This window comes from Pelodiscus sinensis, chromosome 30 (genome assembly GCF_049634645.1).
Source record: "Pelodiscus sinensis isolate JC-2024 chromosome 30, ASM4963464v1, whole genome shotgun sequence".
Lineage (NCBI taxonomy): Eukaryota > Metazoa > Chordata > Testudines > Trionychidae > Pelodiscus > Pelodiscus sinensis.
In genome coordinates this window covers 11,999,101-12,018,259 of record NC_134740.1, presented here as the reverse complement: position 1 = coordinate 12,018,259, position 19,159 = coordinate 11,999,101, and the positions used below count along the sequence as shown (strand labels likewise).

Here is a 19,159-nt window from a genome sequence, read left to right as displayed (position 1 = left end):
AAGGTGAGGGGCCCAAATCCCTTGGACACTCAAATCTAGTTGGAAACCAAGTTCTCATGGGTTCCTTTCAATCTGACAGCCAGGGAGATGGAAACTTAGCTCCCGTGGCAGCTTAGGGGTCTTCCTGGCCTGTGTTTGTAGTTCCAGGGCCAGAGATTAGATCGACCTGGGAGCTTTTGCAAAGCACATTGTGACTTGGGATCATTTAATTTTCTTCTCACTATAAAGCAGAACGGACACTGCTTCTATTTTTCTCTTATTTGAGCAGACCTACGGCGCTAATCCGTCAGAGGATCAGAGATTTCTGCTGAGATCAGACGTTCCGTCTCCTTTGTTTTCCTTTGGAATGAGAACTTCCTTCGATTGCTTTTCCTTTGTCTTTTCGGTTGACACGTCTCCAGTCTCCATTATTTTTGCTTTTAAATCAGTTGTTTTCCATGACTTCCTATCTGAGGTGTGGGAGACAGCCCTTATCCCGTTGTTTTCCCTTTCAAAAAAATGAATTCACTTTCTTTTCTTCAATACTTTCAAATTCCCACCAGCAGAAATATCATGGAAATGTTAGTAATCTGAGTAGAAGGAGAAACGATCATCCAGGAGAGATATTAATTAATATGAATGGGAAATGAACAAAATGCACCTAGAAGTGCTTTAGCATTTAGCCCCAAAGCTCAGTTTACTGAGGCAATTGAAGATGACCAGTCGTAGGAGACAATAGAAAGTATAGCGGAATGACTATAGTCCTATCTCCGAAAATCTAAAGAAAAGATTTGAGGTGGGATGCAGCTGATCCATTGATCACCAGTGTAAAAGTTAAAGCAACACAGTAAAGAAACGAAATCATCTGATTTACAAACGAAAAATTCCTCCTCGAGCATCCTCCATGTCAGGGTACATCTACACAGCAGCGTTATGTAGGAATAACATAAGTCCTCCAGCTCAAAATTATTTCCAAATAACAGCTTGTTGTGTAGACGTGCACTATGTTATTCCGAAATCATGCTGCTGTGTAGACGTACCCTGACATGATCTCAGCAGAAATCTCTGATCCTCCGATGGATTAGCACCGTAGGACTGCTCAAATAATCGAAAATAACTCAAAATAATTTTTCTATTATTTTTCTAACTGGAGGACTTCTTACTCCTTCATTGAACGGGGGAGTAAGGGAAGTCGGAGGAAGAGCGTTCTTCCTTCGACTTCCTGCTATGTAGACAGCACCAAACGCCAAATTAAGATCTTTTGACTTCAGCTACGCAATTGACATAGCTGAAGTCGCACAGCTTAATTTGACTTTTGCCTTGCCGTGTGGACATGCTCTCAAAGAGCACTGAATTGTTCGGGGGAGGAAGGGAATGAATAAAAAAGTATTGGTTATATCACAAGCTACCTAGGTAAGAGCAATGAATAACTCTACGATTTAGGACATTAAGCGCAGCCATAATAGCTCTCATCGAACTTCCAGACTCTCGAAAATCCATTCTTCCAACAGTGGTCAATGCCAGGTGCTTCAGAAAGCATTAACCAAACGGGTAATTACCAAATTACCCATTTCATGGGACGCGTTTCCAACTACTGGCAAACAGATCCCTGCCCATCCTGCCATTGATTGACCACTCATAGAATCATAGAATTCATAGAATCCCAGGCTGGCAGAGTCATCGAGTCCAGCTCCCAGTCCAAAGCAGGACCAACCCCAACTCAATCATATCAACCAGGGCTTGGTCAAGCTGAGACTTCTAGGGCTGGAGATTCTACTCCCTCCCTAGGGGAGCCATCCAAGTGCTTCCCCACCATCCTAGGGAAATTGTTTTTCCTAATATTCATACTAGACCTCCCCCACCGTAACCCCTCCATGAATATAGCTAGTTCATTGGACTCTTTGTTTTTTTTATTTTTCACCACATGAGTTTTATTGCTTGTGTGGGAGAAAAATCAAATAAACTCCAATTGTGTCTAAAGGGGGGACTGTGCAGGAAATCAAAACTCTCTAAAGAAAACTGCTGTAAGGGTTAAAAGTTTTCCAGGCCTCTCTCCCTGTAACAGAGAAATCAAATTAACTCTAATCAAGACCCTTACAATGCCTCCTATCTCAAGTTCATGAAGACTCCTAGTCTGTCACAATTTGTCATGTAAACTCTCTCATGTGCCTTTGTTCTGTAAAACTTACTTCTAGCACTCCTGGGCCGTGTCCACACTCAGGGGTTCTTTCGAAAAAAGTAGCCTTTTTTCGAAAGAACTTCCCCTGCGTCCAGACTCAAGCCGCGTTCTTTCGAAATTATTTCGAAAGAACGCGGCTTTTCTTTCGATGGCGGTAAACCTCGTTTCACGAGGAAGAACGCCTTCTTTCGAAAGTTCCTCTTTCGAAGGAAGGCATTCTACAATGTAAAGAGGCCGTCTTCGAAAGAGAGCATCCAGACTCGCTGGGTGCTCTCTTTCGAAAAAGCGGATTTCCTCTATCGAAAGATCCGCCTGCAGTCTAGACGCGATCTTTCAAAAGAGGCTCTTTCGAAAGATGCTTTCGAAAGAGGCTCTTTCGAAAGAAGCCTGCAGTCTAGACACAGCCCTGGTGTGAACAGAAACATCTCAGAGTACTTCTGCTGAGACTTTGATATGTTAAAGAAAAACAATCAACAACTACTGTCTGAACATACTGTATAAAGAATCCCTGAAACTGTCTCTCAGGGCTGGCTGCTAACTCTGGTAGTGGTCAGCCTGCACGCATGCATAATAAAGTTTTCCTTCTAGGTTTCTCTCCTGCCTCACTGCTTTGACCTCCAGCCTTGGACCTTTCTGGGGCCTCTGTACCCCAGGGGAGCGAGATTTCCCCCACACTTGCAAACCCTTTGGAACCCAAAGTTGTGTCTCTTCTGTCTATGTGTGTGGGAACCACTGGACTTCCATTTTTCTGCCCTACTTCAAAGCTGCCCTAAGGTCACTGTACCACCACCACTCCTCATGAGCGCATCGTAAGACAGTGAAGGAAAGCATCAGATGGTAGGATTTGCCCTGATGTGTGTAGGAAAAAAGCAAAGAAGAGATTTCATAGTTATTGGCTGGGAGACATTTACTTTCACAGAGAGATGCTTATTTGTAGTTTATTGCTCGGGATATTTGGAAAATACCAAATTTCTCTTCTTCTCCCTCTCTCACTGAATTTTGATCTCGTTCTGTCTATATCACTCTCATTTTCTTCTCCATCTTTTTCTCATTTTTCTCCTGGCAAGTTCTCCTTGTGGATTAAAATGATTCTCTCATTTCTCTCTGGACGGGTTTTCATTTGAATTTTGTTTACATTTCTTTCTATGGGATTGGAGCCCCTGCTCAGTTCCACTCGTGTAAATCCACATGAAACTGATGCAACACATAATTGGCTGTATCTAGACTGGCAAGTTTTTCCGCAAAAGCAGCTGCTTTTGCGGAAAAACTTGCCAGCTGTCTACACGGACCACTTGAATTTCCACAAGAACACTGATGATCTCATGGAGGATTGTCAGTGTTCTTGCAGAAAAACTATGCTGCTCCCGTTCGGGCAAAAGCCCTCTTGCACAAATGCTTTTGCGCAAGAGGGCCAGTGTAGACAATGTGGTATTGTTTTGCACAAAAAAGCCCCAATGGCGAAAATGGCGATCGGGGCTTTCTTGCGCAAAACCGCGTCGATATTGGCACGGACGCTTTTCCGCAAAAAGTGCATTTGCGGAAAAGCATCCGTGCCAATCTAGACGCTCCTTTCCACAAATGCTTTTAACGGAAAAATGTTTCCATTAAAAACATTTGCGGAAAATCATGCCAGTCTAGACGTAGCCAATTGTGTACCCAGGGGTGTGTCTAGACTGCATCCCTCTGTCGGCAGAGGGATGCAGATTGAGCAGGTAGACATTTCAAATGAAGTGGGGATTTAAATATCCCGCATTAATTTGCATAAAAATGGCCACCATTTTTGCCGACTCAGCACTTTTCTGGCAAAAAGAGACAGTCTAGCGGGGGATCTGTCGAAAAAGAAAGCGTTTTTCCCTTAGGCCTCCTGCAGGGGATTTACAGGATCTTTCTCAACAGATCCCCCTCTAGATAGCCGCTTTTTGCCGACAAAGTGCTGAGTCAGCAAAAATGGCAGCCATTTTATGCAAATTAAACACGGGATATTTAAATCCCCGCTTCATTTGCAATGTCGACCTGCCTCATCTGCATCCCTCTGCCAACAGAGGGATACAGTCTAGACATACCCCAAGAGTCCATCTAGACAGCACCCTTCTGTCGGAATAAGCTACACAATTTGGGCTATGCAAATTGCGTAGCTTATTCTGCCTCTAAATCAAAGGAGCTTATTTTGAAATTTGACACTGTCTGACAAGATGCAGGGGTAGAAACCAACCTGCTGCAAGTCTCAGATGGTGTCACCAACACCACAACCTAACTGCATTTATTTTATCAGCATTCCATGGTTTTCTTTTTCTACATAGAGATTATGGAGAAGGTGGAAGGAAGAAACCAAACTCCCATCATGGAATTCATCCTCTTGGGGTTTGGGGATGGCCCTGAACTGCAGCCCCTCCTCTTCCTGCTGTTTCTACTCTTCTACATGGTGACTGTGGCTGGAAACCTCCTCATTGTTGGGCTCGTGGTGGCTGATCGGCACCTGCACACCCCCATGTACTTCTTCCTGGGGAACTTGTCTATTGTGGAGACCCTCTATAGCTCCACCATCCTGCCCAGGCTGCTGGCCAGTCTCCAGACTGGGAACAGAACCATCTCTTTGAAGGGCTGCCTGATGCAATTGTATTTCTTTGGCTTGATATCAGCTACAGAAAATCTGCTGCTCACGGCCATGTCGTACGATCGGTATCTAGCGATCTGCCAACCCCTCCGCTACGCTGCTTTGATGAATGGCCGGGTCTGTTGCCAGCTGGTGACAGGGTCCTGGATAAGCAACATGCCATCCTGCACCATAGGAATCACAGTCTTGTACCAATTAACTTTCTGTGATTTCAAAGAAATTGACCATTTTTTTTGTGATGTGGCACCCCTGCTAAAGCTGTCCTGTAGCGACACCCAGACTGTTCAGTTGCTGCTGTTTATTCTTGCTGCCTTAGGTACAGTTCTGCCCTGTCTACTGACCCTGGGGTCCTACGTTTGTATCATCGCCGCTATTCTGAGGATCCCATCTGCCACCGGGAGGCAAAAGGCCTTTTCCACCTGCTCCTCCCACCTCATTGTGGTGACACTTTATTACGGGATCACAATTACGACCTACGTAGTTCCAACAGCCAGCACGTCCAAGGTCCTACACAAAATTCTCTCAATCTTCTACACAGTCCTGAATCCTATGATCAACCCAGTCATCTACTGCCTGAGAAACAAGGAGGTCAACAACTCCCTGACAAAAGCAACTCATAAGCTGCTTGCTGTCAGAGACAGGTTTAGGATTGGAAAGGACAAATTTTAGTGTAACATAAAGGTTGACTGACATTGTTTCTGAGACATGACCCATAGAATTAACAAGAACAGGGTGATCTTTTATTGTGCACTTGAGCATAGGGGCAAGAAAAGGTCTTTGGAGGAAGGTACACACACCAACCATGAGGTTACAAAGGATATGAGTCCAGGGGCTTCATATCTCATTTATTCAAGTGGTAGAACTTCCTGCGACCAATGAGTACCTCTAAACTACCATATGACAAAGTCATCCTTGGACTTGCTTTGTGGATCAATGACCATTCATTCTCATCCTGAATTACCATGAGTAATCCATCATCGTGGTAGGAAAAGCAAATGAGAATGGCTCTGGCAAGAACGAATGTTATCCCAGATCAGACAATAAACTGGTCCCCAGTGGATGTTAAAAATTTTTCAGCAGGTCTCCAATGCAAAACAACTGTCCCTAGAAAAGAGAGGTGTTGATGAACTGACAACTGTGCTGGGAAGGTAGATGACAAGACCCCAAAGAGCAGGCTATGCATTTCATAAAGTTGCTCAGATCCCATCAAGGTATTAGTGATAAATGACAATTGGTTTCCTCTTCCTTCACTGCAAATCTACGGATATTACCACCTCTCTCTGTCTGTGCATCCATCTGTCTGTCTGCGAGGGTGCATCTATGCTGCACCCGTAGCTCAAAATAAACCACGTAATTTGAGCTGTGCAAATCGCACAGCTTATTTCGAGTCCATTTCGAAATAGCTTATTTTGAAATCTGGCGCCATCTACACAGCACATAGTTTGAAATAAATCGCTCTTCCGAAACATCTCTTACTCCTCGTGGAATGAGGTTTTATAGGGACAGTGGAATAGTGAGCCCATGATATTTTGAAATAACAGGATTGCTCAAATGACGCGGAATAGCTATTTCAGGACATCACAGGTATCCTGGAATAGCGCTGCAGTGTTGACATAGCCCAAGAGAGGCCAGGGTCAGGAACCATGGACTGGCTCCAGAGGGGGTGCTGGATACTGGGGCTACCCAGCAGAGCCTACCCCTCCCCTGCGAACAGGCTGAAGGCCGGTTGTGGGGCAGATCAAGGCCAGAGCCGGCCAGCGGAGCATTGCCACTCATGGAACAGAGGCAGGGCCAGTGGGGTGTAACTGGAAGCCAGGTCCACCTTGCAGAACCTCTCCCCTAATCCCCCGGAGGGCTCAGGGCAGGCGGCTGGAGCTAGCCTATGAACCCTGGCCCCGGAGCAGCTGCAGATTGGGGGGCAGCCTGCCATGATTCCTGCACCTCCCACCTGCCTTGGTTGCTGTGCCTCTGCCGTCTTCCCTGAGCCCCCTACCTCCTGCCCTAAGCCCCCCACATCTCCTGGCCCCCTGCTCTAGGTCACCTACCCCATGCCCTGAGTCTCTCCTCACCCCTGAACACTCACCCCACTCTTTCACCCCCACCCACTGCCCTGAGCCCTTTCTCACCCCTAACCCTCTTCCCTAAGCCATCCACCTTCTCTCCTGAGTCCCCCCTCCCAACCTACTCCCCCACCACATGCACCCACCCCCTGCCCTGGGCTCCCTCACACACCCAAACCCCTGCCCTGTACCCTCCTACATCCAGAATCATTCCCTGACTCCTGTACTCCCCGCCCTGTACCCTGAGCCCTCCACCCCTTCCCTGCATCTCCACTCCCTGCCCTGATCCCCCCACACCCAACCTCCTGCCCTGAGACTCCCACCCCTGCCCTGAATCCTGCACCCCCAACCCCTGACCTAAGCTCCCCACACATCCCAACCCCCTTCCCTGACTCCTGCATCCCCACTCCCTGCCATGATCCCGCAGCTTCTCCACACCTCCACCCCAGCTGGTTGACTCCAGCAACCCCCCTACCTTCTGCCACCTCTACCCTCACTTCTGCACCCCACCCCTGCTCCGAAATATGCAGAATCATCATTTTTTAAAATTCTAACCAGAGACAGAAAAATGGCCAATACTGTCCACCAACCAGCTCTCTCAGATGTTTGAATCACTTTCATTCTTTCCTTAATACAAACTCTTTGGAAAATGTCACCATTTAAACACGGGGTTTGGTGGCGACAGGAAAATGGGATGTGTCTGGAATGGGATCGCTGCTCCTAAAACCAAACAGAAAACAGAATCACCAGTGTAAATACAGCCCTCAAAATTGACATAACTCGGTGAATGTTGAAAGAGATTGAACCAAGAGGAGTCAGAAAAACCAGATGGGCCTAATGTCGGAGAAAGGAAGAGCCTGATGCATGGTCCTGGTGTAAGAGCAGAGACCGGAACCGAAGTCAGCAGGAGTTACACCACAAGTAACAGGCAGGCATTGTTATAAGCAGATGTTTGTCTGCAAGCCAGTGTCTGGGACATGAACTCGGCACTAGAACAGCTAGCACAGCTTAAAGCACATGAAATTCGTAAACGCATTCTACCAGGACAGTACAAGGACACCCCAATTTAGCATATGATAAAACAGTTTGAATAGTGATCGCGTGTCTGAAAACAACAGGGCTACCTCTATGCTGCAGACTTCTTGTGCAAGCATGACCATGCTTGTGCAAAAACTTGTGGAACGTCTACACTGCATGCGCATTCTTGCGCAAATAAATTTACAGTAAGGGTGTGTCTAGACTACAGGGTTTTGTTGACAAAAGTGGACTTTTGTTGACAAAACTATACCTGCATCTACACTGCCTTTGAGTTATGTTGACATAACATCGACAAAACTCAGGAGTTTTGTCGACGTATGTAAACCTCATTCTACGAGGAATAACGCCTTTTGTTGACAGAGTTCTGTCGATAGAAGGCATTATTGCATCTACACTGTCCTTTGCGTCCACACTGTTATGTTGACAAAGCGGCTTGCTTTGTCGACAGAACTGGATGTAGTCTAGACGCTCTTTGTCGACAGAAGCTTTGTCGACAGTTATCTGTCGACAAAACTTCTGTCGACAAAACCCTGTAGTCTAGACATACCCCAAGGCGTCAGAACAGAGGGCTTCTTGCACGAGAGTTATTCCTCTCCCCATGAGGAATAAGCCCTCTTTCACAAGAACTCTTGCGCAAAACACTTCTTGCGCAAGAAGCCTACATGTAGACATAGACCAGGCATGAAAGTCTAACAAGGAGTAATGAATAGGGATGCTTTGAAGGAAAATCCAAGGGGAGGTACCAAATGAGTCATTAACATGTAAGAGCTCTTGTGCAAGAAGGCAGTGTGGACGGGCAACAGGGGTTTCTTGTGCAAGAAACCCTTATGGCTAACCTGGCCATCAGAGCTTTCTTGTGCAAGAGAGCATCCACACCGCCATGGACGCTCTTGCGCAAAAGCACATGGCAGTGTGAACATGCTCTTGTGCAAGACCTTTTGCTCAAGAACTCTTGCACAAGAAGCCTTCAGTGTAGACATAGGCCAGGCATGAAAGTCTAACAATAGGTAGTGAATAGGGATGCTTTGAAGGAAAGTCCAAGGGGAGGTACCAAACGAATCGTTAACATGTAAGATGATACATAAGGCATGTGTCATCGACTGTTTGTCTCTGACTATAAACATTGGGGTATCTCGACTTAAATCTTTGTCCGGCATAAGGGGCAATAATAAAATCTGTACAATTGACTGAGCAAGGTACATTGCCCTGTACAAATGCATAGGTGCTCAGAGGCCATCTGGCTACTGTCGACTATTAACGTACTTTGTTCTACAATAAACCTGACTCAGGTGCCTTCATATCTTACCCGCGTCTATGCTCTTTGGGGGCTCTTGTGAGGTCTCTTCTGCTTGTTCCCTGCACAGAGCTGGCATGATACACTGCAGAAGCCCACAAAAACTCACACAGCTGAACATTTATCATCACTGATGGAGCAGGAGACCTGTCAGGGCGCCACAGCAGTGAATCCTGAATTTATGATATCACTGTCCTGAGCTACTACATTTGTGGCCCCGACGAGATGATAAATAGGGTTGCTTCTCAATAAACCTTATAGAAAAGAGATCAAAGGGAGAAAACCCCTTAATGGAGTTAAGGACCTGAGCAACACTGAGTAAATGTGAATGATATAAATGGCAATCCAGGGCAGATAATAAGATAAAAATAAATGTTGTATCACTTGTTTAATTTTAATGTAGTAATCAAATCCCTTGGATTTGAGGGAAAAGAAACTTTATACAATCCAAAGCCAGAAGGGACCAATCTTGTGATTAAATCCGACCTCCTGCACAACACAGACCAGAGAACGGACCTCAAAGTAATTCCTTTCACAACTTTTATTAAAAAAAATTATTTAGGCACCTAGTGGGATTTTCAAAAACGTGCATGGACACCTCACATGGAACAGAGGTTAGGCACCTGGACGTTTTTGCAAACGCAGCAAATTCCGAACACATAAGCTGTTTGGAATTTCAAATGTGTCTTCTCAGACCAAGGACATCGGAGGTGCACCATGGTAGAAGAGAAACAGGGTGCGCAGTTGAATGGCGTCCAAAGACGTGCGCGAGACTTTTACTTGTACCCAGCGCAGTCAGAAAAAGATGGCTGCGGAAGTGGAACTCAAGGAGCTCATCTTCTGTGTGAGCTGAACGGTGCATGACAACAGGAGATGGTCTCCTATTCCAAACCTATTGTCTGTGCTCTACTGGGAAGCGACTGTCTAGGAAGGAGCATGGTGGAAAGGGATCTAGGGGTCATAGTGGACCACAAGTTGAATATGAGTCAACAGTGTGATGCTGTTGCAAGAAAAGCAAATATGATTCTAGGTTGTATCAACAGGTGTGTTGTAAGCAAAACTCGTGAAGTCATTCTGCCGCTCTACTCTGCACTAGTTAGGCCTCAGCTGGAGTACTGTGTCCAGTTCTGGGCGCCACATTTCAAGAAAGATGTGGAGAAATTGGAAAGGGTACAGAGAAGAGCGACAAGAATGATTAAAGGTCTAGAGAACATGACCTATGAAGCCAGGCTTCATGAACTGGGCTTGTTTAGTTTGGAAAAAAGAAGATTAAGGGGGGACATGATAGCGGTTTTCAAATATCTAAAAGGGTGTCACAAGGAGGAAGGCGAAAATTTGTTCCTCTTGGTTTCTGAGGACAGGACAAGGAGTAATGGGCTTAAAGTGCAGCAGGGGAGGTTTAGATTGGACACTAGGAAAAAATTCCTAACTGTCAGGGTGGTCAAATATTGGAATAAATTGCCAAGGGAGGTGGTGGAATCTCCCTCTCTGGAGATATTTAAGAACAGGTTAGATAGACATCTGTCAGGGATGGTGTAGACGGAGCTTGGTCCTGCCTTCAGGGCGGGGGGCTGGACTCGATGACCTCTCGAGGTCCCTTCCAGTCCTATTATTCTATGATACTGTTATCAGTTTACTGCAATGAACTTGACGGAGATCGGTTGTCCCTTGAATGCATTTATTGATTGGCTGGGATAGATGTTTTCCCCACACTCTCAGAAAAAACAGTCGCAGCCTGCACTGACATTTTACAATACAGCCGTCCACCTCCACCTGTCCCATTCCACACCCACCACAGCATCCCTCTTGCAGGGGCAGAAAGAGGTCCTCTCTCGTTCAACAAAGGGAGGGGGGATGGTAAGATAGGCCATCAAGCATCAAAGCAGGGATTATCAAAGGAGCACACTAAAGTTAGGTGCCCCACTCTCTTTGACAGTCAAAGGCCGTTAGGTACCTAACTCCCTTGGGTTCCTTTCACTATCGCAGGGAACTGTCAACAAACAGAACTAACTTTTGCTCATGTGTCAGCTCAGGGGTCGTCTTAGCCTGGAATTGGCAATCTCGATCCAGAGGTCGGAGAGTTCTGGGAACTTTATCCCTGAATGTTTTCACTTCGGAGCTTTTCATTTCTTCCCTTCTGTAAAAGAGTTTGCTTTAATTTTTCTGTGATTCTAGCTAATACATCATTTTTATTTCAGATCAGACATTCCCCTTTGTTTCTTTCTCTGGCATTTCTGTCCGCAGTTCTCTTGGCTCTGTTGCTTTTCCCTCTGGATTGAGTGATTTTCCATAATTTCCCCTGGGAGGTGAATAAGAACACAGGGCTCAGATCGTTGTTTTCTCTTTCTGAAAAGAAATATAAACTTTCCTCCGTGCAATCATTTGAAATTCCACGGGCACAAATATCAAGGGAGGTTGCATCACCTCCTAGGAAGGAGAAATGATCAACTAGGGGAGACGTTGATTTCAGTGAATGGGATTAAAAAAATACACCATGAAGTGCTGTAGGATCCAGTTATCCAGGTGGGAACTCAAAGCTCAGTTGACTTAGTTAACTAACATTGGCCAATAGAAGAAGAGATTGGATAATAGTGTAAAGACTTAAATCATATCTCAAAATATATGAAGGAAACTTCGGAGTTTGAGTGCAGCTACCATAAGATCACCAGTATGAAAGGTAAACAACACAGCTTTACAACTCAGCAAAGTACATGTGCAGCTATCCCGCATGCCAGAAAGAATGGGATTGCTCGTTCAAGCCGGGGGTATGGAAATAAAGATGGATAGTTTGACACTGCACCCAATATTCTACATAATGATATTGTTATGATTGAATTATAGAATGGGAAATGCAGAAAGGGATCTAGGGGTCAGAGTCGACCAGAAGCTAAATACGAGTCAATAGCGTGACACTGTTGCAAAAAAAACCAGACATGATTCTGGGGTGCATGAACAGGAGTACTGTGAGCAAGACACGAGAAGTTATTCTTCCGCTCTACTCTGCGCTGATTAGACCTCAATTGGAGTATTGTGTCCAGTTCTGGGCAGCGCATTTCAAGAAAGATGTGGAGAAACTGGAGAAGGTCCGGAGAAGCGCAAAAAAAAAAACGATGAAAGGTCCAAAAAACATGAGCTATGAGGAATTGGGCTTGTTTAGTTTGAAAAAAAGAAGACTGAGAGGGGACATGATAGCAATTTTCAGGTGTCTAAAAGGGTGTCACAGGGAGGAGGTGGAAAACTGTTCTCTTTGTCCTCTGAGGATAGGACAAGAAAAAATGAGCTTAAGTTGTAGCAAGGGAGGTTCAGGTTGGACATTAGGAAAAACATCAAAAATATCAGGGTGGTGAAACACTGGAATAAATTGCTGAGGGAAGTTGTGGAATCTCCATCACAGGAGATATTTAAGAGCAGGTTGGACAGACACCCGTCAGGGATGATATAGACCATGCTTGATCCTGCTGTGAGGGCAGGGGACTGGTTTTGATGACCTCTTGAGGTCTCTTCCAGTTCTACTGTTCTATGACTCTATGGCTACGTCTACATTGGCAAGATTTAGCTCAAAAGCAGCCGCTTTTGAGCAAAATCTTGCTACCTGTCTACACTGGCCGAGAGTATTTGCACATGAACACTGACGTTCTAATGTATGAAATGAGTGTTTCTTGTGAAAATACTCTGATTCTCCCGCTCAGGGATAAGTCCTCTTGTGAAAGTGTTCTTGCGCAAGAGGCCAGTGTAGGCAGGTAACATCAATTTCTTGAGCAAGAAAGCCCGATGGCTAAAATGGCCGTCGGAGCTTTCTTGCGCAACAGAGCGTCTACACTGGCATGGATGCTTTTGCACAAAAGCAAATCTTTTGTGCAAAGGCACATGCCAGTATAGATGCTCTCTTACTCAAATACTCTAACACAAAAACTCCTTGCATTTAGAGTATTTGCGCTAAATCTTGCCAGTCTAGACGTAGCCTATAGGGTATGTCTATACTATATGGCTCTGTCGCCAGAGCCATGTAGAATTGTTTACTAGACATACCCAAATGAAGCAGCAATTTAAATAATCACCGCTTCATTTAAATTAAAATGGCTGCCGTGCTGAGCCGATCAGCTGTTTGTTGGCTCAGCACGCTTGTCTGGACGCTCTGCAGTCAACATCAAAGGCATTTTTCGACTGACCTGGTAACCCTCATAATGAGGCATAATGGGGCGGGTGACAAATGCCTTTGATATCGACCGTGGAGCATCCAGACTAGCGCGCTGAGCCGACAAACAGCTGATCTGCTCAGCGCGACAGCCATTTTAATTTAAATGAAGCGGCAATTATTTAAATTGTCGCTTCATTTGGGTATGTCTAGTAAACTAATCTATATGGCTCTGGCGACAGAGCCATGTAGTCTAGACATACCCTATGAATCTACGATAGCTGAATGTTGATACCTTTTGTGTATGGTGCATCTTTGAGGGTTTCCTGTGAAAAGCTCTGATTTGCAGCACAAGATCAACCTACATATAGGCAGGCATCACCTTCCTCTCTAGAAGGGTGAATGTTGACTTTGCATCTGCAGGTCAGATGTAGTTACACCTGAGGAACTCCCAAAAGGCCAAATGCTTGCAGTCCAGGTCTCTGTTTGGGAAGGGCCTATTCCGGGTAATGAGGCTTTAGGGAAAACAAGAGTCCTTAAGGAAAACTTCTCTCCCACCTGGTGAACACCTCAGAGAGTTCGTCCGTTGTGACTCTCCATGGGCAGGTGACCAGGCCCTGTGTCTCTAGGCTCCATCTGGGGATGTCTGTGTTTTTACGCACATTGGTCTGGGTACCACAGTTTAAGACCAAGGGTTCCCTCCCTGGGCTACAGCTATATAAGGCAGGGAGGGATCTCATCTGTCTTCTTCATTCCCCACATGAGAGGATTTACGTGAGGAACAGAAAGGGCGCTGGGGAAAGTGCTGGACCCGGCTAAGGTGATTTTTCCCCAGTTTATGGAAACCCAGGCAAGTGTAATCTCTGCCTTGAGACCCTCTTGATTTCCTGGTATCACCTGGCAGGTGAGTAACTGCTTTTGCATTGCCAGTCTAACCCGTGTGTGAGCTCGGTTTGGGTTTGTCTACTTTGCGTTCCTCTTTTGAGTTTATTTAGTATACCAGGTAGATTTGAAGTGACTATAAGGGATGGGGAACAGAAGAGAAGAAATTACTGGAGAATGCTTCAAACCACATAGTGTCTGTTTACACTGCGTTCCTCTTTCGAGAGAGGAACGGAAATGCAGCCGAGTAAAATTGCAAATGAAGCGCGGAATTGAATGTCCCACGCTTCATTTGCATAATGGTGCTTTTTCAAAATACCCTGTTTCGAAAAAAAACCCCGCCATCTAGACAGGGTTATTTAAATAAAAAGTCTTCTTTCAAAATAACCCTTACTCCTTAAAAAAATTTAAATTGTCGGCACAGTGCAGCAGCCATTTTTATTTTAATGAAGCGGGGACATTGACTATGTCAAGTAAACTCCTTTACATGGCTCCATTGACTGAGCCATGTAATCTAGATGCACCCACAGAGGTTAGGGACACCATTCCTACCCATCCTGGCTAATAAGTATTGATGGACCTAACCTCCATGAATTTACCTAGTGGTGTGTGTAGGAAAAAAGCAAGGAAGAGATTTCAGATTTATTGGCTCGAACACATTTTCATTAACAGATGGACTCGTACTTCTCTTTATAAATATCGGTATTTGATTGCTCATAATATTTGGAAAATACAAAATCTCTCTCTCTCCCTCTCGCTCTGTCTTTTGATCTCTTTCTATCTATCGATGTCTTCCTTTTTTCTCCATTTTTTTTCCACTTGTCTTGAGGCAAATTCCCATTGTGGATTAAAATGATTCGCTCCTTTCTCTTTGAATTCATTTTCATTTCCCTTAAAATTCTGTCTCTGGGGTTGGAATCTCATCTCAGTTGTGCTTGTGCAAATCTGCCACATGATGCCAAAGACAGTCATGTACTTACAATAATGAAATGTCCCATCGGGCCTATTTGGGGGGAGTTGTGTCTCTCTTGTTTCTCAGCTTCATCTAATAAAAGCTGCCATATTTTATTAAAATTTGCTCTAATTGAAGACTGCTAAATAGATCAGGGTACAAACCACAGCCTCTTTGGTTTTACGGTACTTTTCCGATGGAGTATGTCTATCTTGTAGTGGGGCAGTGTGATTCCTTGCGTCGGTATGCAACACTCCCAATCTTCAAGATAGAGTGCTCAAAATAGATGTGTAGCCATAGCTGTACAGACTAGTTTCCCAAGGAAAATTCCATCAAAGATCCTAGGACCGATGTAGGTGGCTATTTCAAGTGTCTGCTAATAATTTCCTGCAAACTTGATCCAAGTTAGTGTATGTCTATCTCCCCATGCTGTGAATGACATCTCCCAGCTGCAGGACTGAGGAGCCCAAGGTTTAAATCTAAATGTCTTTTCTTTCCGATCTTTTAATTTTTCGTCGTGTTCTCTAGATTTAGTGATAGAAAACTGACATGATAAAAAGTGTCCCAGCAGAAGCCATGTTTGTTTGTAACTTTCAAAACAACCAGCAGTCCCATGGCACCTTGGGTACATCTACACGGCAGTGTTATTCCAAAATAACAGAGTGCACAACTACACTGTAAGCCTTTATTTCAAAATAATGTTGAGCTGGAGGACTTCTTACTCCAACTCCTGGTAACCCCCATTTCACAAGGAGTAAGGGAAGTCGGAGGAAGAATGTTCTTTCTTCAACTCCCTGCTGTGAAGACAGTGCCAAAAGTGAAATTAAGTTTCTTTGACTTCTGCTTTGCAATTGACATAGTTGAAGTTGTGGAGCTTAATTCAGCATTATCCCTGCTGTGTAGACGTACCCAAGAGACTTAGGGTACGTCTAGACTACCGCGTTTTGTCGACGGAAGTTTTGTCGACAGATACTGTCGACAAAACTTCCGTCGACAATTTGCGTCCAGACACATGGAGTTCTGTCGACAAAGCAAGCCGCTTTGTCGACAGAACTCCGTAGTCTGGACGCAACATTACAGGCAATAACACCTTCTGTCGACAGAACTCTGTCGACAGAAGGTGTTTTGCCTCGTAAAATGAGGTATACCAGCGTTGACAAAACCGCGGAGTTCTGTCGACGTTATGTCGACAGAACTCCGCGGTAGTGTAGACGCTGGTATTGTTTTGTCAACAAAAGTCCACTTTTGTCGACAAAACTAGGTAGTCTAGACACACCCTAACAAATATATAAGGTCATGAGCTTTGGAGTGGGTTTTAGCCATGAAAGCTCATGACCTAATACAGCCGGTCCGCAAGTTGGAATGGTCGGACCCTGAGTTACAAATGCAATCCACGCTTACAAACAGTGCGGACGCATGTAATTATATGGGGTCCGACTTACAAACAAACTGAGTTACGACAAACTGCTTGGTCCGTAACTGGTTCGTAAGTCGGGAAGAGGCTGTATGTGTGTTTGTCTCTAAGGGTACGTCTAGACAACAGGCTTTTGTCGACAGAAGTTTTGTCGACAGATACTGAGAAAGAGCATCTAGACTACAGCCAGTTCTGTTGACAAAGCAAGCCGCTTTGTCGACATGACAGTGTCGAAGCAACGGTAGATGCAATGATGCCTTCCGTTGACAGAACTCTGTCAACAAAAGGCGTTATTCCTTGTAGAATGAGGTTTACAACCATCGACAGAACTGCTGAGTTATGTCGACAGAACTCAGTGGCAGTGTAAATACAGTTATAGCTTGTTGACAAAAGTCCACTTTTGTCAACAGAACCCTGTAGTCTCGACACACCCTAAGAGTGAACGTACACTGCACTGCTATTCCGGAATAACGGCTGTTATTCTGGAAAAAACAATACTAGCATCCATGCAGCAATTGTGTTATTTTGAAAGAAAATCAAAATAACAGAGGGCTTTTTCCGACATTGGTAAACCTCATTGCACAAGGAATAACACCTCTTCTGAAAAAGCTCTTCTGGAAGAGGGTCTCTGTTGACGCTTCACTGCTTCTATGTCGAAATAGCTCCTCTCCAGAGCCATTCTAAGTTGTTCCTCCCCAATGCCTCCTGGGGCTCTAAATCGAGGTGATGCGCCCACATTAGGGAAGCCTGCCTTGGACTAAGTTGGAGGCTTCCCTGTAGTGTGGACACTATATTTTGAAATAAGCTATTTCAGAAGATATTATTTGGAATAGCTTTTTCCAAAATAAGCTTGCAGTGTAGACGTTCCCTAAGGTGCCACACAACTGCTCGATGGGATAAACTTAGATCAAAATCCCAAGAGAAAAGTCATTATGTTAATAGCAAGAGCACTGATGGGAGGTAGATGTGACATTTCTGTCATTTAAATGGGTCCCCATGCTTTTGGTTCCCCAACATCTATCATATAAGTCTCCCTCTGATTATTGACAACTTCATTTTTCCACTGAAGGGATGCAGGGGTACCAGCTGCCTATATTAATTTCATTGCTATTCCACGGATTTCGTTTTCTAGATACGTGTAATGGAGAAGGAAGAAGGAAGAAACCAAACACTCATCATGGAATTCATCCTCTTAGGGTTTGGAGATGAACCAGAACTGCAGCCCCTCCTCTTCCTGCTGTTTCTACTGATCTACTTTGTGACTCTGGCCGGGAACCTCCTCATCGTTGTGCTGGTGGCGGCTGATCGGCACCTTCACACCCCCATGTACTACTTTGTGGCTAGCTTGGCCTGCTTGGAGACCTGCTACAGCTCCACCATCCTGCCCCGGCTTCTGACCAGTCTCCTGACAGGGGACAGAACCATTTCTAGTAAGGGCTGCCTTGTGCAAGTGTATTTCTTTGGTGTCACAGCAACTACAGAAAACCTGCTGCTCACGGCCATGTCGTACGATCGGTACCTAGCGATCTGCCATCCCCTCCGCTATGCTGCTCTGATGAACAGCCGGGTTTGTGGCCAGCTCGTGGCGGGGTCCTGGATAAGCAGCGTGCCACTCTGTACCATAGGAATAGCGTTCTTGTTCCAACTAACTTTCTGTGACGCCAATGAAATAGACCATTTCTTTTGCGATTTCGCACCCATGCTCAGACTGTCCTGTGATGACACCCAGATTCTGCAACTCTTAATGTTTATTCTCGCTGCCCCAGGGTCACTTGTGCCCTGTCTGCTGACCCTGGTGTCCTACGTTTGTATCATCACCACCATCCTGAGGATCCCATCTGCCACCGGGAGGCAAAAGGCCTTTTCCACCTGCTCCTCCCACCTCATCATCGTTACAATTTACTATGGGATTGTGATCGCTATCTATGTGGTTCCAACAGCCACCACGTCCCAGATCCTACGTAAAATATTTTCAGTCTTCTACACAGTCCTGACTCCCATGATAAACCCAGTCATCTACTGCCTGAGAAACAAGGAGGTGAATGAGTCTCTGAGAAAAGTTATTCATAAACTGACTGCTGTCGGACATAGGCATGGAATCAGAAAGACAAATTTTAGCGTGGAGTAAAATAAAGTTGAACTGATATGGTGTAGTTGATATGAGTCATTGGGTACAGGGTTCCCCTGTACTGATATTCCTTCCTTCCTTCCTTCCTTCCTTCCTTCCTTCCTTCCTTCCTTCCTTCCTTCCTTCGTCCGTCCCTCCCTTCCTCCTTTCCTTCGTCCCTCCCTCCCTTCATCCCTCTCTCACTTCCTTCCCTCCTTTGTCACTTCCTCCCTTCCAAAGTCACCAGTCTCTTACGTTTGAAAGAAGTGCCTTGGCCTACAGAATAGGGTTGACCCAAGCTCTCTCTCTCTCTCTCTCTCTCTCTCTCTTCTGTTGAAGTGGTTCCATGTTCAATATATAATTAAAGAGTCAATGGTACGGAGATTTGAAGTTGGATCTACCCCAGCCAAAGTGTGCATTTTACCGTCCAAGCTCCAGAGTCATGTTGGACTTTCTTGCTCACCCAATGACTATTCATTCTCATCATCAAAGTCAATGGCTAGTC

General features: G+C 45.2%; 1 protein-coding gene across 1 annotated transcript; it reads left to right on the top strand.

Annotated features, from left to right (window-relative positions):
* The first annotated feature begins 4,463 nt into the window (after nt 1-4,463).
* LOC102444880 (olfactory receptor 5AP2-like) lies at nt 4,464-5,441 on the top strand. The gene has a single exon (XM_075912164.1). The coding sequence runs from the start codon at nt 4,464-4,466 to the stop codon at nt 5,439-5,441; it is 978 nt and encodes a 325-aa protein (XP_075768279.1).
* Nucleotides 5,442-19,159: the final 13,718 nt, after the last annotated feature.

Coding starts and splice junctions, on each gene's coding strand:
- LOC102444880 (XM_075912164.1), top strand. CDS start 4,464: ATGGAGAAGGTGGAAGGAAGAAACCAAACTCCCATCATGGAATTCATC.